The sequence below is a fragment of the Colletes latitarsis genome, chromosome 4, assembly GCF_051014445.1.
Source record: "Colletes latitarsis isolate SP2378_abdomen chromosome 4, iyColLati1, whole genome shotgun sequence".
Lineage (NCBI taxonomy): Eukaryota > Metazoa > Arthropoda > Insecta > Hymenoptera > Colletidae > Colletes > Colletes latitarsis.
In genome coordinates, this window is record NC_135137.1 from 27,393,338 (window position 1) to 27,416,000 (window position 22,663).

Genomic DNA, 22,663 nt, shown 5'->3' on the forward strand with positions numbered 1-22,663 from the left:
TCTCGTCAGTTGAGAAACTATTCACTGAATTAGTATTGATGGGCAGCAACTGTAATGTATGCGTAAATACATGTGAGTTGCGATGTACGTATTAATGAGATACATCCTTAGGTATTTTAATAATCTTGAAATTTTTAAATAATCTTAATCGATTGATTACTCCAATGAAATTAATCAATTAATATGCAATTATGGACCGTACAGCTTCTATTCCGTTAAAAAATAATAAAATTTCTGTAATTTCATTTTCTGTCTCACTTCCTCTTGTGTTCATTTCTAAATCTGTTGGTAACGTTGCGAGTGACACGGAAATGGTAATGGGACTCTAGAGGCTCTAGAGAAACGGGCCGAAAAAATACATTAGGTGAAAGATCTACTCGTATACCTCGTCGGTGGTTATGCATCGATGATGAATCTTTCAAAAAGCAGAGACTTTTTAATTCAACATTTGAAGAGAAGCTAATTGTAGAAGTCCATATAATAAGGTTTCATAAAAAAAACCTCGCAAAAATATGTTTTACGTTAAGTACTGTTTATAATTCTTTTTGCTGATCTGTAATATAATATAATCGAGAAAAATTTTTATCCGAACATATTATTCGCATAAATTTTCATATAAATACTTATAAGTTTTTATTCGGATAAATATTTATTCATTAATGACGAATAAAGCGTTTATTTGTTATCCGTCATCAGAATAAAATTTTATCCAATTTTCATTAGAATATATAAATATTTTCTCATCAAGATTGACACATCTAGAATTTTACTGTGGAACTTTGTAAAAGATAAAGTTGATAATGAAAGCCTGCCAATAAATTGTCAGGCAATTTTCATGAAAATATACTTATCATTCAGGAGTAGAATAAATTTTTATACAATCGTAAATAACTTTAAAAGATCAACATACATCAAGACAATAAATTAATCTTCAAATGGGCATGTATAGCTAACAAAAAATATATAGTTCTATTTAAAAAATAAAAGTGATCTTGAAAGTTTGGAGACACCTCCATCTAAACAAAACTTGTGTTAATTATAAAATGTTGTCCTCAAAATGGAAACTTCCCTTTGAAACATCGTTTTGAACTAATAGTTTTAGCTTAAAATGAAACACTTTATACATTAAAAGATAAGAAATTTGTTTCATACGTTTAATAGCACTCTTCTGCTTCTGAATCACCTTAAAAACAATGTACATTCATACTAATATTTTTAATACAATTTAGAGAATTATAATGCATTCTTTACTGTTGTTTTTTAGTGACATTTATTTATAATCAAATATAATTGTATAATGTACAATGTATTGGTAAACAACACAGTAATTGCAACAGATGAAATGTTCTTTCTCAATATTGTTTATGATGAACTAGTCCAGATTTAATAATAATCTTACTATTTTGTCTAGCTTAGTTATAAAATTTTATGCTTTTACTGCAAGAGCTTCAAGATCTCTAATACATTGTTGTAGAGTAGCTTTTTCTTGTTCTGGAGTAATTGCTTTTAGTACGCCATTAATAATCCACTGCACCATATGTTTTTGAGCAATTCTGCGTTCCACAGAATCTAGCTGAGCATGGAAATCGAGGCGTTTCTTAACCTACAAACAATATAAATGCATTTTTAATAGATATTAATAATAGTACAAGTAGAGAAAATGTTATAAAAATGTAGAATAATGCTTAATTTATCTTTAATAATTATCTTTGTAGTAGTTTTAAAATTTGAGCATTAGAAAAAAATATATGTATTTAAAAAATGAACCTCATTATAAACTTCTATCATTCGTTCTCTATAAACAGCTTCTAACTGTATCAAAACGTTCTGTTTTTTAACATCATAAATCATTTTTTGTGCATCAGTACGCCACTTCTCTGTTTCCAGGGTCTTAATTACATGTTCATGTTCTTTTATCTCTTCTTCTCTTCCAGCATTGAGCTCAGCTTCATAATCATCAACCTTTTTATCCAAGAACTTGGCAAAATTAGGTCCAAATTTCTTTACAGTAAAAATACAAATCATGGCCAAAGAAATTGCATTGTAAAATTCATGTTCCAAAACATAAATCTCCTTAGATACTAAATATGTTCCCAAAGTACCTAAGAATACATATGGACCTAAACATAAAATATAAATAAATATTATTCATAAAGTTATGATTTCATTATTATAAACTAGATATAAAATTGTATGATTCTATGTCTTTCACTTGCAAAGTTTTATGTTATATATTACTGACAAACCTGATACACCAGTTTTAGGGTAGAAAAATGTAAACCATTCTTCTGGAATAAATCCATGCCTAACTGGAGATGGGTCTATAAGACGTTTTGGACGTGGTACATCAGATAATGATGGTACTGTAGTTTGAATCCCTCTACTGGCTACAGAGACTAATTGAGCTTTGAAATAAATTTAAAAAATTAGAAAGTATTTAACAAAATCTTTAAAAAGAGTTTAAGTCTATTAGAGAACTGGATATTGTAACCAATCGTTCAAAAAACAGGCAATCATAATTATTCAAAATTCAAAATTAATTACCGACTTTCATATATAAATTTGTAATCCTATTTAAATTAAGTATATTACATATACAAAAATTTCAACAACAAAATGTATTTATTCACACTTCTCAGGTAAAATATCCTAATAGGAGCACTGTATTATTACATAATGGCAGTATAATAACCGACATGTTCTTGACAATGACAGTTACAATATATCACAAAGAATTTATTATTTCTAAAGCATGAAATTTTTTCAATAAAATAGCAATAGTTCATTCACTTATAATTCAAACTCACCATTACGAAAAGCTAATCTCGACAACATTTTGTCTTTGATACCACCTTACGAGTCGATCAAAGTCGGCAAGGGGTAAGCAGTGTAAGCACTCCCTAAAGATTTTACTGATTCCTTCACAGCGCCATGGTTGGGATACCTCAGAACTAAATAGTCTAAGGTAGCGACGAGCGGAAGGGGTATTGATAGAGGGAAATTTGAATTCTATTATAGGTTTCTTTCCGTTAAGTAAGAATTTAATAGTAACTTTTGTGGTAGTAACATAAGGCTGATATAATTCTTTAATGACAATAATATTTCTATTTAATTTAATAATTCATAATTTGTATTATTTCCTTTTCAAGATACTCGCTAATAAACCTATTTATGTTCCGTGTTACCATGAAAATGGTAGATATTGAATATTTATTGTGGGTACAAACTATGCTGAACGAAAGACAATAAAGCTTCGAGAGTCCGATTTTGAACTGGATAGACACAAACGCACAAATGATACGTACTTTTTTTATCAAGTGCAAAGTCAGACTCTCATGTTTTTACTGCCTCTCTCTCAGCATGGCTCGTACCGTACTTCTACGAGAAGAAGGCACAGCGTGTTTCCATCCCCACTCCTCTTGCAGTCCGCTGGCTCACAAATATTGGTCGAAAACGGTGATGAAGATCGGTGACAGCCAATCAGCGGACTACAGTAAGAGTGGGGATGCAAACACGTTGTGCCTTCTTTCCGTGAAAGGACGATACTAGAATCGGCTGTGATATTGTGTAACTGTAGCTATTTAAACGTGACAGTCGAAAACTAATTTTTGTTTCAACTGTACGTGCTTGCTCGTCTATTAGAAAACTGTTTCATGTCAGGGTGAAAATAAATTGACACATTTATTTTTTTTTCTTTCGCGTTTTAATACTTTATACATATATCGATAATGTTTCGATTTCAAAGTAAAGTAAATATTAATTAAATCACTTCGAGAATGTACAATTTTAATCGGTCGTCTCATTTACATTTGAAATTGATTAATTAAAATCAAATTAACGCGATCAAAGAAATGCTATACTTTTTCTGTTGAGCTACGCTAATAATTGTTCATTTTTGCGAGGAAGTATGAAACTGGAATGAGACTTTCTGGTTTAGGTTAGGTCGAAAACCCTGATTGAGTTAATGTTCTTAGCCTAGTGAGAAGAATTTTGGTAAAGTTGGCTAGTTTGATGATACAGAAAGTGTTGAGAAGCCTGATAATTTTAGGTTATGGTCCCCAGACACTGATGTGATGCAACCAGGGGTAGATTCCCTACTTAGGTGATCTTCGGATCTTAGTGGTTACACCTTAGTAATTGTCAAAAATCGGTATTACCTTTTAAAGATGGAAATGTATTTTATAACGTTTTCACATTTAGTTTACTGTATACTAGTATGGGATAGCAGACTTAGTAATAAAGGGGATGTGGAACATAAACAGACGAAGATTGGTCCTAGAGTTCGGTGACGAAAGCGTGAAAACTCATTAGACTGATAATTTCTGCGATTAGAATATCAAAATAATACTGATATTTATTTCGGTTTTCAGTAATATATCGGTATAGATTCTCGTTAAACTAAAAATAAGTATTTTTCCTTTAATTTTATTTTAGGAATATCGTGCAAGATGCAGGGCGATAAATATCGTATATACAACAACAAAAAAGAATACAAATAGTAATCAGTAAGAATTAAATGTTTTTCACTTTTTTAGATAATAGTTTGAAAGAGATACTATTAGTATAGTATCAACATTTTCTTTCAATTATTAATTTCGATACAGTATCTTTAACGATTAAACCAAACGTTACATTCATAATATTTATATTTGTTTTTATATGGAGGCACAAAAAGAATTTTATTTAATAAGAATTGATCGCCATGCAATCATCTCACTTTGTCACTATAACTTTCGTAATGTGTATTTATAGTTATATTATATCAAGAGGTATGTAATTAACCCTCATGCAGCAGATGCAGGGCTATTTTGACCCAATTGTAGTTGTTACCATATTCTTTGTTTAATGATGAATGAGAGTTTACTTAACCTTTCAAAGGAAGTTTTAGATTTAAATGTCCCGATTTGAGGACATTGATGTATGTAGGACCATTAAACAAATAAATTTGTTCTGTGGAAGTATGTTTGCAAACACCTTGTTTAGGAAATATTGTCTTCTAAAGTTACAAGACTTACGAACAAATAACATCGAAATATGTATTTTTGTTTTAAAAAATCATTACATTTGTTTAGAAGCATTCAGTAAATTAACTATTATTTGGTACGAATGAAAGAAGTTTTGTTTACAGTGCGAATTAATAAAAATATTAGTAACTTTCAATCATGAAAATAGAGATACGTCAATGTTAATCATTCCTAAGTCTTGTAAGTTTAGTAATTACAAAAAGAATTTTTAGATACGTTAATTTTTGCATTTTCTAATCATCTCTAATTATGAACAGAATATTTTTCTTATGAAATTTGACATATGTCCTTAGACTTCAGAGATAATCGTATCTTTTATACATCTTAAGTAGTATAGGGTGTAAGGAAATTATATGTCATAACCATTATAGCAAGATTCTATACCTTTAGATTGGTAGAGATCTGTTAAAAATACAATAATTGTCATAAAATTAACCTTGACTTACACTCTGCACATTAAAAAGATTGTAATGATTTATCTAATGAAAAATATTTCAAAATATTAATGAAAATTAAAGTTCTTGTAAATATGTTTGTTTTATTATACAAGACATGTACCTCTAAAATACTCAGGTATTTATACATTCGTTAATAGGGTGTATAGTTTATTAATAAAGAGCATTTTAATATCTTTTGTAAATATATCCAAAAATACGTACGCACGATATGTGATACAATTTATAATTTAATTTAGTAGCATATGGTAATTTTAGTAAGATTGATCCAATCATACAATATATGTTCTTTGTTAAAAATTGACATTGTAATTCATATTTGCAAACCGTATAATCTTAAGAAATTAACAGCGGTCACGGTCAATACGCTTATACATATAATATAGTTCTGATAGTCACTAAGGCATTAAAGTAAAAAGGTTATTGTATGTATGTCAATTAATCAAGATGTTTTTATACGTAAATGATTGCTTACACAACTGTAGCTCTATTACAAATTACACAGGATATCCAGCTATCTTTATGTTGATTAAAGATATTTCTCGACTTAAAATTTAGATAACTGTTACAAAATTTGATCAAAGATTTACAATTGTTTGTATAATATTTTAAGATGTGAATGCAGTTTGATTTCTGTAAATTATAAGTTTATAGTAACATAATATTGTAGTTTCTATAAACTTTAGAAAAGTTCATTTACATCTTCAACATGCTATTCACGGACTTATTCGTTATTTAAAAACAACTCTATAAGTTCAATACAAACGTTTATCTTGTATTTCGAGGAATACTCATAATTTTCATTAATGAAATGACAAATTCTACAATTGTTACTAGAGTTGTCAAACGTTCGAAAAAAACGAATCGAGTTATACTCAGTTCAAATAATCTGAACAGATTCCAGAACGAAGTTTCGAAAGATCCGAACAGTTCAAAAGAAGGTGAGTAATTCAGGCATAGGCATCTTAAATGCTCAAAGTACATATGTACATTTTATGTGTGTATAAATAATATAAATGTACTTTACTTCATTATTTTTTCTACACCCATTTTCCGTTTTTTCCAATAAAATATTATAAAGTTAAGAACTGATTATTGCAATTACGAATTTTTTGGATATTTTAAATCGCAATTTATTCTTTGTGTCTAAATCTATATAAATTCAGATAAACATTAATTTTTAAAGAATTTATCTTAATATCATTGCCTAAGTTAAATAAAAAATGTAACATTATTGGATGTTCATGCTCATTTATCTGTAACTAATTATAAGAGTTTTTGGTTTTTGTGAAAGTATTGGTAAAGAAAGTGTAAGTGTTCGAACTACTTAATTTTTTCGAACCGTTCGATTTCATTCGAGGGGTTCGAATCTTTCGAGTTTGCGGTTTGTTTTGGTTCGGTTCGATTCGTGTTTCGAACTACTCGAATATTCGAACATTGTAACATCTCTAATTGTTACTATGGTTGAAGGATGCCCTTGTAACAATATGTAAGTAGCAAAATTATAAAAACCATGTACGTATGTTTTAAAAATTCCTTTGGATGTATAAAGACATAGAAGATTTCGTTTCATATAATTCTTGGTAATACGCAGTATTAAAATATCCACTAAAAGTGTCAAATTAAATGTATAACATGGGACGTATTTACAGTTTTTTTGGGACCTGACCTCTGCTCTATTCTAGAACACATGGTGAACTATTGTCAAAGACCATTTCTTAATGTGTTCTTGAAAGTATCTATGTTGGAAGACTAGATTAAAAATGTCTACAAACTTTAACAGTAAATTCTATAAAATTCATTTTCTTTCTTTAAATAGAATGAAGTTGCGATTAGTCTGTACTCGAATGAATAATACTTTTGCATGACGTACCATTAATGCCCTTGTTCTTAAACTTATTGGCACAAATAATCAAACATTCGCTTTAGATTCTCAATTACTTTCTCAAAATCGTGTAAGTCATCTGGAAGTTTATCATCTTTTATTATCATTCATTCCTGGACCCTTGTATCGGATTTTAAGCTAAAACACTTACTGTTGTTCTCAATGGCATACATCACTACTTCGAATATTATGTTCCATTAATGCTAACATTAATGCTATTACTTTGATTTTAATTTGCATGCAGCTACTTAAATAAGCAATCGAGCGTCAATGCAACAGTCAATTTTCTTTGTTAGATCCAAGAGTCCCGTATCTTTGACGTATGATTTAAATTCAACTTCAAACATGGCAATCGTATTTTGACTCCTGATTAACCTTGTCTTCAAGTAAATCACGAAGCTCATTTTTCTCAGCCTGTAGGTTACAGGTGAGAATTCACGTTAGATCGTGTTTCTTTAAAAACGATTCTTGACCAGAAACATGAGAAGGGTCAACTGATCAGATGCCGTGATCGAACTCATGATATCCTTCTGCCCCGGTGAATACGACGTCCACCCAAATACGCATAGCCTCTGCACTCGGTGCCATTAAGTGATATAGCCTGGACGACGTTTTAATGATAAAAGTCAACGATGGCTGCGGCGAACGTACGGTGTTCATATGGTCCACGTATACCTCCTCGATCGACTAAACATAGGAAAGAATATTGAATCGTTTGCAGTTTATAAAATTAAAACTAGATAACTTATTTCATTTATTATTTTTTAGAAATGTGCAAGATTCCTGGTAAATATTTGTAATAACGAGGTTAGAGTTGATTTTCGAATATTAGTATCAATTATAATACACGAATTTAGATCAATAAATATAGCTAGATAATATATGATACTTTAAATTTGTATATAAAGATCATTCTTATACACGAGTAATAGTGTTACAAAAATTACATATAAAATTAATTTGGTTGAATTTTGTTTGTCTAAAAGGCTAATTAAAAAAGTTTTGATTATTATTCTTATTAGTAAAAATTTGATATACATATAACAAACAATTGCTTCTGACTAGCCAAAATGAATTGAAAATGATTATAGTCTATTATTTTATCCAGCCAACGAAATAAATAAGAAACAAATGTCTAAAACAGCACCTCGTGTCATTGTTGGAATTGCAATCGCGATTCTCGATTTTCAAATTAGCCGCCATGTTATCATTTTATTTTGGGCCTCAAGAGATGGCGCTACATATACATTCAAATTAAAATAGTTTTAAGCAAAGTTTGTTATATGTTTGTGTTATGCCTTTGAGTTTGGTGAACAAATTAAGTTCGTGATTAAAATATAAAGTTTCTTTTCTTTAACTCAGCAGTCACCCTCGTTCACGAGTAACTCTATGCTGTACCTGGAAGTAAATCACTCCGCGCGCCTTCCTGGACGAGTTGTCGCTGTAGTACGACAAGGTCTTCCTCTTCCGGTCGAAGACGAACCACCGTTTGTTCCAATGGTGGAACTTTTTGCTCATTTTTGACAGGTAACCGCTGCAACTGTACGTATCGACCGTGACATCGTGTATCAGGGGTAACTGGTGCCCGGCAGTCTCGATGTGATGCCTTAGGTCCAGGGACTCCGACTTGATGGGGAGGTATCTCGTGAGCGGCCTCTGCACAAGTCCATAAATCATCGAATTTACAAGCCGTGAAACGAACTTGTCTGGTTAAAATGATAACTCTGTCGGCCGTGTCATTCGTCACGCGTTTCACGAGTCGACTGTAAGGAACGCGTGACGTGAAAATAGAATCCATGGATTCGATTGCGAAAGTTCCGATACCTTTGGATGTGTTTTGTTACCGATTTAACCCTAATATTTAAAACCGGATATTTTAAGCGTTTTATTTTTTTTCTTCGTTGTTATAAGTCTACCAAAAATTATTACTGATGAGATACATATTCGTCGCGTATTGCTTTACAAGTTTCGAAGGGGAATCACAGAAATAGTAAAGAACATGTATGTGAGGTGTATGGAGAAGATACTGTACAGTGAGATTCGCTGTATATCGAATAAGTATATTAGCAGTACGAAGTTGTGGTTTTTGTTCTAATCTGTATCAAACTCTTAAAGCTACTCTTTCTCAGAGTGATTCTATCATTTGACAGACCTCATACAGGGTGTTCGGCCACCCCTGGGAAAAATTTTAATGGGAGATTCTAGAGGCCAAAATGAGACGAGAATCATGAATACTAATTTGTTGATGGAGGCTTCGTTAAAAAGTTATTAACGTTTAAAGTTCCGCCCGCACTGAATTTTTTTTCTAGAAAGTGGGTAGGATTTCGAGGGTATGTCTAATGACCAAAAATGATTGTAATTGACCTCCGGAACCAAAAATAATTTTTCCAAAACGATTTGAAATTTTTTTCTTTCGTCGAAAAATTTAGACACCTACCCCCTGTCGATTTTTCTTAAAAATTCGTTTTTGATTTTTAATAAATTTATTTGACGCCCTACAGAAAAGTTGTCTAATACTTTTTTGTAGATACCCATGGGCTCTGTTTTAGAAAAAAGTTTCACTGAAATATATTCACTATTGTAGGAGTTATGGCTGTTTGAAAATTGGACCATTTTTATGGGGTTTTTATCATTTTGCGGGGTCAAGGACCAACTTTTCGAATATTTTTGTGATTTGTACATATTCTCCATCAAAATAAGCGTAGTTTGCTTTTTTAAACATTAAAATCGTTCAATCCGTTCAGGAGTTATGATGTTTTAAAAATTTGGATGAAATTTCAGGCAAGCATTTCTGGCCTCACATTAGATTTTTTTTTTCCTCGAAAGTGCGTAGGATTTCAGGGTATATCTATTCACCAAAAATGCTTGTAATCGACCCCTGTAACTAAATATAATTTTTTTAGCGTGATTTGAAATTTTTTAATTTTGTCGAAAAATTTCACACCTTTTCGAATTTTTTTCTCGAAAGTGCGTAGGATTTCGGGGGTATGTCCAATGACCAAAAATGCTTGTAACTGACCCTCTCAACTGAAAATAATTTTTTCAGGACGATTTGGAATACGTGGAATTTTAAGGGAATCATTTATTCATGATCAGACATTATATTTTCGGTAACGAATTTTTTTCTTGAAAGTGGGTAGGATTTCGAGGGTATGTCTAATGACCAAAAATGATTGTAATTGACCTCCGGAACCGAAAATAATTTTTCCAAAACGATTTGAAATTTTTTTCTTTCGTCGAAAAATTTAGACACCTACCCCCTGTCGATTTTTCTTAAAAATTCGTTTTTGATTTTTAATAAATTTATTTGACGCCCTACAGAAAAGTTGTCTAATACTTTTTTGTAGATACCCATGGGCTCTGTTTTAGAAAAAAGTTTCACTGAAATATATTCACTATTGTAGGAGTTATGGCTGTTTGAAAATTGGACCATTTTTATGGGGTTTTTATCATTTTGCGGGGTCAAGGACCAACTTTTCGAATATTTTTGTGATTTGTACATATTCTCCATCAAAATAAGCGTAGTTTGCTTTTTTAAACATTAAAATCGTTCAATCCGTTCAGGAGTTATGATGTTTTAAAAATTTGGATGAAATTTCAGGCAAGCATTTCTGGCCTCACATTAGATTTTTTTTTTCCTCGAAAGTGCGTAGGATTTCAGGGTATATCTATTCACCAAAAATGCTTGTAATCGACCCCTGTAACTAAATATAATTTTTTTAGCGTGATTTGAAATTTTTTAATTTTGTCGAAAAATTTCACACCTTTTCGAATTTTTTTCTCGAAAGTGCGTAGGATTTCGGGGGTATGTCCAATGACCAAAAATGCTTGTAACTGACCCTCTCAACTGAAAATAATTTTTTCAGGACGATTTGGAATACGTGGAATTTTAAGGGAATCATTCATTCATGATCAGACATTATATTTTCGGTAACGAATTTTTTTCTTGAAAGTGGGTAGGATTTCGAGGGTATGTCTAATGACCAAAAATGATTGTAATTGACCTCCGGAACCGAAAATAATTTTTCCAAAACGATTTGAAATTTTTTTCTTTCGTCGAAAAATTTAGACACCTACCCCCTGTCGATTTTTCTTAAAAATTCGTTTTTGATTTTTAATAAATTTATTTGACGCCCTACAGAAAAGTTGTCTAATACTTTTTTGTAGATACCCATGGGCTCTGTTTTAGAAAAAAGTTTCACTGAAATATATTCACTATTGTAGGAGTTATGGCTGTTTGAAAATTGAATCAGTTTTAGGGGGTTTTTATCACATTACGTGGTCAAGGGACAACTTTTTCAATATTGTTAGAATTTCTACATGTTCTCCACTAAAATACGCGTTGATTGCATTTTTAAACATTAAAATCGTCCAATCCGTTCAGGAGTTATGATGTTTTAAATATTTGCATGAAATTTCCGGGGTACATTTCTGCCCATACATTATATTTTCGTTTAGGAATTTTTTTCTCGAAAGTAGGTAGGATTTCGGGGGTATGTCTATTTACCAAAAATGCTTGTAATTGGCCCCTGTAACTAAATATAATTTTTTTAGTATCATTTGAAATTGAAAGGTTTTGGGAAAAACGCGTTTAAAGTTTTTAAACTTCGTTGTTTTTTCAGAAAATGGAATTAAAAAAAAATATTGTTTTGTTTAAGGTTCGAAAGTTAAAAAACCCCTTAACCACTTAATGTTCATGCCTGAGTTTAACTGCTTTGAAAAACGATATTTGTTTAATCTAACAGTTTAAGGGATGATAGTATTTGTTTTCCTTCAAATTATACGTTAGATATAACATTGTAATTAACAAAAACCGCATTTTTAGACACAAATCCAATAAAGAAAACTGATCATTCTTGATTAACCCGAAAAATATGAGTGTTAAGGGGTTAAGTAGCTTTAGGAACAATCATGGAAGACAATAAAAAGAAAAGCGACTGCCGACAGCGACGAAATTCAGGTCAAACAAATGGTTCTCTCCTTTATATTCGTACGTCTATAAAAAAAACATGAGAAACAATCTTTGCAATCGAATAGTCTAGACAGCTAAGGTACTTCACAGAATAGACAGCTGCCGACTTTTACAAATTTCTCGGATGAAGGCTCTCTTGTTACAAACTCTAATCGCAAAAAATAAACGTTCTTCGTCGGCGTTTCAGAATTCACAGAAACGTAGAACGCCCACCAGTAGTGATTTCGACTTTTTTTATTTTTATAGACTGATTGGCTGTCTACTCGTATCTTCGAGAAGGCGAGACAGTAAAATCTCGCTAGCATTCGGAACGCACTTCAACACTTTCTCGAAAGAAGTGTTGAAGTCTGACACTTTGGAAAAATCTTTTTTTTGTTTTTCATTTCTTCACAGCATGGGATTTATATTATGCTGACAAATATGTCGTTAAACCTTTTTATAAAAATTAATAATTTTTCGTATTAGAAATTTTTTATATGTTGAGAGTAAAATTATATAGGACAAAAGACCTACTTACTGTCACCTAAACGACCAATTCTGGCAATACTGCACTATATTTTTCTTTTAATTTTTTTAACAAAAGCATAGATTTTTCTTTTTATTTGTTATTATTCAATATTTTTAATTTAGGAAGAAAATATTACGACTCTAAAAATCTCTATTTTTATTTATAAATTCAATTGTTTAAGAATGTTTCGAGAGCTACTACTGTTACTCGTAAAATGTGTTTCACCAAATTCCTAAACATATATTTTCACGTGACAGTAAACTATCGTGATAGTGTAACGGTTTTTCGACTATTTTTATACAACTGTATGTTATACAACATTTGATTGCTTTTAGAATGGCGTAAAATTAAGTAATTTGACCATCTGTTCATATTATTCATGAAAGGATAGTGTTCGTTGCCAAAAAATGAAACTTGTTACATTATTGCCATGACTAGTATATTTGATTTTCTAGTAACATTTTAGTAATGGAATCTATCTAACGTAACAACTTTAATTTATGCGTATAAGTATTAATTTATTATTTTTAATGCTACTATTCTTATTAATTTATTATCTAAATTTGTATTACTTTTTAACGAGAATATTCTCACTAACACTGAAGATCACTGAAGATTGAAGAATAATCAATGTAACTAGATAAGTTTCATTGAAAGTTCTACGAATTTTTCATTTTAATAGCACGTTTTTACTTAATTGTTTTGTAGAATATTTAAATATTCGTTTCTATCCACAATACTGTCGATACAAACTAACTTCTCGGCTCCAGTGTCGAATCATAGTTCCAGACATGATTGTGTAAAGAGTGGTACAATGATGTCATTTTCGCAGACGAAAATAAGTTTAACATCTTTCATTTAGATAGACGTGCTACGATATGTCGTAAACGAAACACAGAATACAACATGAATAATTTACGATCTACTATTAAACATGGCGAAGGAGGTGTTCTTATCTGAAATTTGTTCTTTTCTTGTTACATATAAACAAACCCCAATGTTTAAAAAATGGATATTTGTAACGTGGGATAGGGCAAATATTCTCACTCCAACCCACCTGAATTTTTTATTTTAAAATTCATCGACGTTTTAATATTAAGTCGATATAAATCGATTTAATATAAGTCGATATCTCTATTAGATTTTGAGAAAATGGTTTGTAACACTTTATTTGGTGCACCTGGTGTAGGTACATGTATAATGTATACATATAGTGTATCCAGGATTTTAGAGAAATCGACAGCTACGGAAAATTCAAAAGTATATTTTCTACCATTAAATTGCTGATTTCGATGGATACATTTTTATAAAACATTTGAAAATAAAGAAAGTGAAGAAAAGAGGCCAAAATAAGACGAAAATCAAGAATAGCAATTTTTTGATTGAGGCTTCGTTAAAAAGTTATTAACATTTAAAGTTCCGCCTGTAGAACGGCAATCTGCGAACGATAGTGGTTCTCATTCAGCATGAGAAACTCTACTTACTGACAGTCTTACAGTTTTGTGAGTGAGAACCACTAGGACTGACCTGCCTCAATCTATCGCGCATACGCTACTATGCATTGAATGACGTTTAGTACTTCTTATAATATTTAAAAACTTTTTCATTACTAGTAAAGAAAATATTTGTTCCTGTTTTAACGAAGTTCTTATTTTTACACCTTATCAATTCTATTTCAAGATCTACTTGACCGATTTCGTTCAAATTTGGCGTGTACCTTCAGTACATGTGTTGCTATAGCCCGCACTAGAATGAAGCAAAAATTATTATTCTTTCTATTTTTTTTTTAGCCTGCTAAAGTTAAAAACAAGGAAAAAATCGATATTTGAACTTAAAAATGCTGCCATTTTTCGAATTATCAACTTTTTTCTTTACTTTTAGTACCGGCTATAGGAAAATATATCCTAATGAAGAATCTTTTTCATTTTTTTTTATTTTAGACAAATAAAACAGCTGGAATTATGAAAGCCATTAAAACACTTTCTCGGAACGCAACTGCGTACGAGGCTCTGTACTCCAACCAATTTGGACTATTTGTCGTTGTAAAAATTTGTGAATATTATCGAAAGACCAATAAATATATATGCGAAACGTCGATGCAAGAACTTGCATAGTTTCTTTATAAAAAAATACCAAAAAAGATGTAAAGAAACGCGCGTTAGAAGACGCCTTTAATGTTATAAGTGAAACCTGTTAAAAAGTTTCAATACCTTTTCCATCATTGCGTTCAGCCAACTGGAAAATCCATTGGAATATTTACTTTAATGACCCTCGGCACATCATATGCGATCGATGACGTAATCTACTTTGGAGCTTTTGCAAATCAACATCGCGAGTGTTTGATTTCGTTTCAAGATCCACTTAAACCTGTCTTCATAGCATTGCAAAACATATTTTATTACACCGGTTACAAAATTTCCTTCCACAAGAAGCTAATACAAAAACAACTTCCATGTTAGCTTCGGTTATGAAAACATAATACGAATTTAAATCACAGACATATTTTGCATTAAATTCAATATATTAAAACAAAATATTTTGTATAACCCAAATTAGCCCCTTGCCATACAATGACGTTTCTGATTTGTCACAAGTTCTTGATGTCAAGTTTCACAATTATGAGGCCACTCACTCGTCACAAGTTCTTGATGTCAAGTTTCACAATTATGAGGCCACTCACTCGTCACAAGTTCTTGATGTCAAGTTTCACAATTATGAGGCCACTCACTCGTGACAAGTTCTTGATGTCAAGTTTCACAATTATGAGGCCACTCACTCGTCACAAGTACTTGATGTCAAGTTTCACAATTATAAGGCCACTCACTCGTCACAAGTTCTTGATGTCAAGTTTCACAATTATGAGGCCACTCACTCGTCACAAGTTCTTGATGTCAAGTTTCACAATTATGAGACCACTCACTCGTCACAAGTACTTGATGTCAAGTTTCACAATTATGAGGCCACTCACTCGTCACAAGTACTTGATGTCAAGTTTCACAATTATAAGGCCACTCACTCGTCACAAGTTCTTGATGTCAAGTTTCACAATTATGAGGCCACTCACTCGTGACAAGTTCTTGATGTCAAGTTTCACAATTATGATACCACTCACTCGTCACAAGTTCTTGATGTCAAGTTTCACAATTATGAGACCACTCGTCATCAAGTTTTATAAATTAAAATCAACATATTTTTAGACTCCACGAGGTATTCGTAAAACAAATCTATTTGTTCGTGAAATAATATACGTTTGAAAAATTATTTGGAATTAAATCGTAAGTCAAGGGGTTAAATATAAGAGATATCTGAACATATTTACCTGCAGTTTAGCCTTTTCACGATGTTTGACTGATTGCAGCGGTCCAAGTGTATCCATTTCGCTGGAGGTTTGCGAAAGGGGGCGACTTCCGTTTCCGTCGGTTATTCCTCCGCTGTTATTGCTAAGTCTCTCGCCTTCCATTGATGTTCTTCGATCGTCTCTCATCTGTAACAAAAATAAGCGTCACGCATTAACTCTGTATTCCATGCATTTCATTTTATCTTCCAACAAAGAAATATATTACTTGGTTATTTCTACGTCGACGAATTAATTAATACACCAAGTAAATAATAAATGACTGGACCTGCACAGATACTAGATATCTTGGACAAAACAAAAATCGATAAAATTTTCTAAACAAACCTTAAAAGAATTTAAAAAAATAATTTTGTACTTGATTTATAGATTTAAATCATCTGGAGTATCTATCATTGAGTAAATATCATAATTAGTTTTAGTTTCCTTAAATGAATTTTTTAAATTGAATGGTATTATCTAAATCATAATCATAATAGGAAAAGAAATTTTTAAGAAAAATAAAAAAATGTACATATCAACGGCATAAATTAAACATATTTAGTAATACTATTTACAAGTCACAGATAATCAAGTTTTACATTTTTTTAAATCTAATTTCTTTAAGTTCACACTGTTATATCATTTATGTAATCTAAATATAGTTATTAGAGTAGTCATTATACAGGGTGTTCGGCCACCTCTGGGAAAAATTTTAATCGGAGATTCTAGAGGCCAAAATAAGACGAAAATCAAGAATACCAATCTGTTGATGAAGGCTTCGTTAAACAGTTATTAACGTTTAAAGTTCCGACCGTACTGAATCTTTTTCTCGAAAATGCGCAAGATTTCGGGGGTATGTCTATTGACCAAAACTGATTGTAATTGACTCCCACAATCGAAAATAATTTTTTCAAAACGATTTGAAATTTTTTTTTCGTCGAAAAATTTCAGCACCTACCCCCTGTCGATTTTTCTTAAAAATTCCTTTTCCATTTTTAGTAATTTTATTTGACGCTCTACAGAAAAGTTGTCTAATACTTTTTTGTAGGTACCCATGAGCTCTACTTCAGAAAAAAGTTTCATTGAAATATATTCACAATTGTAGAAGTTATGGCTGTTTGAAAACTGTACCATTTGTTTGGGGTTTTTCTCATTTTGCGGAGTCAAGAACCAACTTTTCGAATATTTTTGCAATTTGTACATATTCTCCATCAAAATACGCGTAGTTTGCTTTTTTAAACATTAAAATCGTCCAATCTGTACAGAAGTTATGACGTTTTAAAGATTCGCTTGAAAATTCAGGCAGACATTTCTGGCCAGAAATTATATTTTCGGTAAGAAATTTTTTTCTCGAAACTGAGTAGGATTTCGGAGGTATGTCTGTTGACCAAAAATGCTTGCAATTGACCCCTGCAACTAAAAATAATTTTTCCAAGACGAGTCGAAAGTCTTTTTTTTCACCCAAAACTTTCAGCACTTACTCGAATTTTTTTCTCGAAAATGTGTAGGATTTCGGAAATATGTGTATTCACCAAAAATGATTGTAATTGACCCCCACAACCGAAAATAATTTTTCCAGAACGATTTGATATTTTTGAATTTAATTGTTAATAACTTTTTAACGAAGCCTCCATCAACAAATTGGTATTTTTCATTTTCGTCTTATTTTGGCCTCTAGAATCCTCTATTAAAATTTTTCCCAGGGGTGGCCGAACATCCTGTATATACAAATGGAGCACAATATTAAGTTCAATTTTAATAATAAATTAATTACAATCAATTGCATTCTACGTAAATCTTGCTGAAAACAAAATTTCTATTCTATAAACTATCACAAAATTCACAACTTTTAAATTAAAATAAAAGGAATTTATTTTCTTATTATTATGTGAAAAAATCTTTAAAAAGAATTCTAAGAGTTTAAACGTAATTAATGCTTTTTCATGTACAAACTTTTGTTTTCTATTATTATGTATATTTAATAGCCTTTCTAATGACTTACAAAAATTATTTTCATTAGGTTTCCAATCGGGTTCATTATGCAACACGGTGCCAAACAGAACAGAAAAGAACAAGAATGTTGAAATCAATCATACCTACAATGTACAATGCTTTACAGAATAATAAGTTATGAATCTTACCCTACGAACACTGCTTTAATAACGACACAGCGGTACGTTTCAAATAATATTCTCAACTAAACAAAGAAAAGCTTATTCATCACTGGTAGTTCACGTTCCAACGCGATTTACTCGCGAACTATTAATTTTCTGGAATCATTAAGTCGTTTATTAATCGACAATCAAACACAAAAAACCTATCTGAAAACGTGCACGTATCGTTTCTAACAAGACCCCAGACAATACGGGCAGAGTTGCATATTCGCTTCTAAGCCACGGTTATATTTATAAATCCCAATGCGAAGAGCAGTGGGTCGCATCTGTTTACGCGTTTCGTTTAAAAAATCTGGTCGGTCATCAGAAATAATCCCGGCCTTCCAATGTTCCACAGAAAAGGGAAGTACCTGATACAACACATTTTTCTCCCGTGCTTTCGAGTGTTTCGTTGGAATCAGTGTCATACGTTCTGATAAATCTCAAGAGGACGTCTATTCTTTTTAAGACATATAAATTCACACTTCTTTTACATTTTTTCCAAGTAAATAGTATTTAGAATATGCAAGTTAAATATTACAATGAAATTTGACAATATGAACCCAGAGTTGGGCGTTATACGAATTGTTTCGGATAAATATTTATCCGAATAAATTATATTTAGACGACTATTTAATTATATATTATCCATAACAAATTATTCTCTATTTATTCGAATAAATAATGATGGCGTACGTTTTTACTTTTTATCAATTTAACGTTGGTTTTGAGTTGTGTGATTTCATTCTTGAAACCTAAATCGTTTAAGTAAAAAGATAAACTTTTTTTTTGGTCATGAAGAGTTACAGTGAATTTGGATTTGGGTTCTCTTCAGAGAATTACAAAATCTTAAAGAAGATAACAAATCGTTTTTTTTAAATTTTGTAGTCCTCTAAAGAGGAATAAAAATTTATTATTTCTCTTTATGACCAAAAATGGAAACAGATCCAATTTGTTTAGTATATGGCGTCTAGCTTGCTATTTTACTCATAACTAATATTTGAATCAGACGTGATCCACGTTGTACGAGAAATGAAGATTATCCAACAAAAATGTAAAAGATATGACACAACGATCGAATAACGTTCATAAGGATAAAATCGTCAACGTAAGGATTGTTCAGAAATGGTTTGCAGACGTTTTAAAGAAATTTATAATGTCGTCGTTAGTCTAATGAGCGAAGAGTTAGAATTAACGAATGAACAGATTACAGAAAGCTGAATTTTTTGTGGAAGGAATGAGGTCAATTATGTGTAATCCAATGTTGTTTTGGATAATAATGAAATATATATTTAATACATAGGTAACATAATTTTCTGCTGTACACAACTCTCACAAAACAATGGAACCGACCCGTAGATCCCCTCGCGTGCCAGTGCTGCCAATATTAAGCCTACTTCACACTACATTCACTTACCAGACATACAATTAATAAAAATAACCCTACATTTTTCCCATGAAATTGTACATTGCCAGATAACGGAGCCAAGAAAAATATCAAAATTGGGATAATGATATTTCATGAGTTATCGGTAGCCAATCATTTATAACGAAAAAATGGCTACATTTGTATTCTTATCTAAGTGTGCCTTAGAGCCATTTTTGATATCGTCTCTGATAAAATGGAAAACAAAAGACAGCAGACGGTGGAACATAAAAAACTGTAACATGCCTACTAATATTTTAGTTCTTAATCTTCTTTCTTCTCTCTTTTTGGCAATGCAATGGAGCTCATGAACCTTTTCTACGCAATGTTTCTCAAAATGGTGTCCTTTATTAATTATATCAATGTTGAAATGCCTGACTTGCTTTGAAGTCAGAATGAAACAAAATGAAAATTTGCATAGATCCGAGGTTATTTTAATATCAATTCCAACAAACTTTTGGTTTTAAAAACATATGGCAGACCCCCTCAAGTAGAATAAATATATTATTTCTTCTGTATATTTAAAAATTTTTTAAAGAACTGTATTCAGTTAAAAGCATACAGTATGACGTAGTATTAACGAATGTAGTTTCTTCAAAGAGTATAGATTTCTTAAATCTGTAAATATTATCATGAAATATGAAGGATGTAATTTTAAGTTCTCCTCCTTTTGTCCTACAGGATAGCCTGTCGAAATTTTGTCCTACGACGATTTTTGTCGCCGGAGCGATCGTTCGCAAAAGTTGTCCATAAGTTTTCAAGGAATACAATCGATAGAAAATTCAATTTTTCGTTCAAATGAAACCAAAAACTTCTGCCTTTAAGGCAGAAAAAAGAAGAATTTTTTTAATTAAAAATTTTTTAATTTTTAGAATGGGAAGATGTGTAAATGTCACGTAAAAACTCAAATACGGTGTATATTATCATTAATAATATAAATTCCAGATAGAACAAACGTTTCCTAATGCAATACAATGTAATAATTATAAAAATGAGAGAAAATCCAACAACGTTTTCATAACAATCAACAGAGTAGCTATGGCGAAACAGTTTATCTTGCTTTTCTTAAATTAAATAATAAAACAATCAAGGGCTGTTCAAAACCTGTAACAGGTACAACCTAGAGATTATCACGTTTATAAAAGTATGAAAAACTCTGGAAATAGCTGATTCAATCTAAGATTTATGGCTTTCGACTAAATGTCGAAACGTAAGACAGAAAAAAATACAAATTATTCTAAAAAATAAAAATTCTCCAAAGAACACTGTTCCAGAAAATTGAAGACTCGAACCGAGTTTCAAATACGAAATTAAAAATATGGAATTAAATCTGAATCGTTTTTCCCAAAATTGGTGTCCCTTCTTCTGTAACATTACTTAAATCACATAGCATGGCGAACGAAATAGAATAAATACTTGATAAGTATAAAGAAATTCATAGTTCTTAAACAGAGACGTAAAAAAATACACGAATTTATGAACTGATCGGATATTGGTCGGTTTCATGAATTTTCATTTTGCAGCGCAAAACTGCGAGAATTAATGGATTGCTGGAAATAACTCGAACCGGTGTTCGTCGACGGTTTGCAGCATGCTGTTAAGCACAGTTAACGAGAAAAATTTGTGCAATGAAGCGAGAGACAAGAGCGGCGTGGGTGAGACCGACGATCCGCCTTTTGTCTTCGTTCTTTCGTTCGTTAAAGGGCTCGTGTTTTTTGTTCGTCGTCCGATTTAAAGGCGTCACGCATCGGCCGAAAGAATAGCGCGACTAAATAGGGAGAAACATTAATTGATTTCAGACTGAACCGTGATTCAAAAGTACGATTCGAACAGATTTTTCTTTTGCCAGTGTAGTTTATATCGATCATACATAAAGTCTGCGAACGAACCTTAAAATGGAACGAATAGAAAAACACTTCTACAAACACCATATTTTATACGAACTAAAAAACAAATGTTATTCTGAATGTCTTAAAATTTGTGTTTTAAGATCTTACTATAATTTATCTTTATATTTAAAAAGATAACATACGAGTTTCTATTCATCACTCAACCGAGTGAATGGAAGTCATACATAAAACCGTTCTTCGATTTTTGTAGAATATTTATCTGCTATAGATTTATGCACGCATTAAAGTCTCTCGTGTAAGAAGTTTTGTATTGAATCATTCTTAAGGTAATTCGAAAAGATAAGCGCGTTTTAATGATAGACTGCGGATGTTTATGCGTTTATGGGAAATTTTAATTCTCAAAAAACTATAGAATGCACTTAATATGCAAATATATAGGGTGTTCGACCACCCCTGGGAAAAATTTCAATGGGAGATTCTAGAGGCCAAAATAAGACGAAAATCAAGAATATTAATTTCTTGATTGAGGCTTCGTTAAAAAGTTATTAAAAAATTAAATTAAAAAATTTCAAATCATTCTGAAAAAAATATTTTTGGCTGCAAGGGTCAATTACAATCATTTTTGGTGAAGAGTTATATCCCCGAAATTCTACTCATTTCCTAGAAAAAAATTCGAGAATGTGTGAAATTTTTCGACAAAATTAAAAAATTTCAAATCGTTCTGGAAAAATTATTTTCTGTTGCGGGGGTCAATTACAATAATTTTTGATGAATAGACCTACCTCCGAAATCCTATCCACTTTCCAGAAAAAAATTCAGTACGAGCGGAACTTTAAACGTTAATAACTTTTTAATGAAATCCCCATCAACAAATTAGTATTCTCGATTTTCGTCTTATTTTAGCCTCTAGAATTTCCCATTAAAATTTTTCCCAGAGGTGGCCGAATACCCTGTATATAACGAATAAAAAATGAATTATTTTACTCCAACTTTGATGTTTTTTGTATTGTATTTAATGTCTTCATTGCAAAAATCGATAATACACATACAAAG

The 22,663-nt window shown here is 31.3% G+C and overlaps 2 protein-coding genes across 5 annotated transcripts in view; both read right to left on the reverse strand.

Moving 5' to 3' along the window:
- Positions 1-1,243: 1,243 nt before the first annotated feature.
- Positions 1,244-2,938, reverse strand: Atpsynb (ATP synthase subunit b, mitochondrial). The gene is made up of 4 exons (XM_076763194.1): positions 2,808-2,938; positions 2,247-2,405; positions 1,768-2,120; positions 1,244-1,603 (listed from the first exon to the last, which is right to left on the reverse strand). The coding sequence occupies exons 1-4, from the start codon at positions 2,833-2,835 to the stop codon at positions 1,427-1,429; spliced, it is 717 nt and encodes a 238-aa protein (XP_076619309.1). The 5' UTR covers positions 2,836-2,938; the 3' UTR covers positions 1,244-1,426.
- Positions 2,939-5,600: 2,662 nt separating this feature from the next.
- Positions 5,601-22,663, reverse strand: part of LOC143341138 (uncharacterized) — a 230,344-nt gene continuing 213,281 nt past the window's right edge. For 3 of the 4 annotated variants that reach the window (XM_076763830.1, XM_076763828.1, XM_076763829.1), the window contains exons 11-13: positions 16,164-16,328; positions 8,763-9,020; positions 5,601-8,051 (exon numbers count right to left, since the gene is read on the reverse strand). In XM_076763830.1, coding sequence (XP_076619945.1) covers positions 7,863-8,051; positions 8,763-9,020; positions 16,164-16,328 — 612 coding nt within the window. In that variant the 3' untranslated portion in view covers positions 5,601-7,862. The remainder of the gene's footprint in view (positions 8,052-8,762; positions 9,021-16,163; positions 16,329-22,663) is intronic. The other variant, XR_013079561.1, reaches the window with a different exon arrangement.

Coding starts and splice junctions, on each gene's coding strand:
- Atpsynb (XM_076763194.1), bottom strand. CDS start 2,835: ATGTTGTCGAGATTAGCTTTTCGTAATG. Junction 2,406..2,807: donor GAGATTAGCTTTTCGTAATG/GTGAGTTTGAAT, acceptor TTTATTTCAAAG/CTCAATTAGTCTCTGTAGCC. Junction 1,604..1,767: donor TGATAGAAGTTTATAATGAG/GTTCATTTTTTA, acceptor TATTGTTTGTAG/GTTAAGAAACGCCTCGATTT.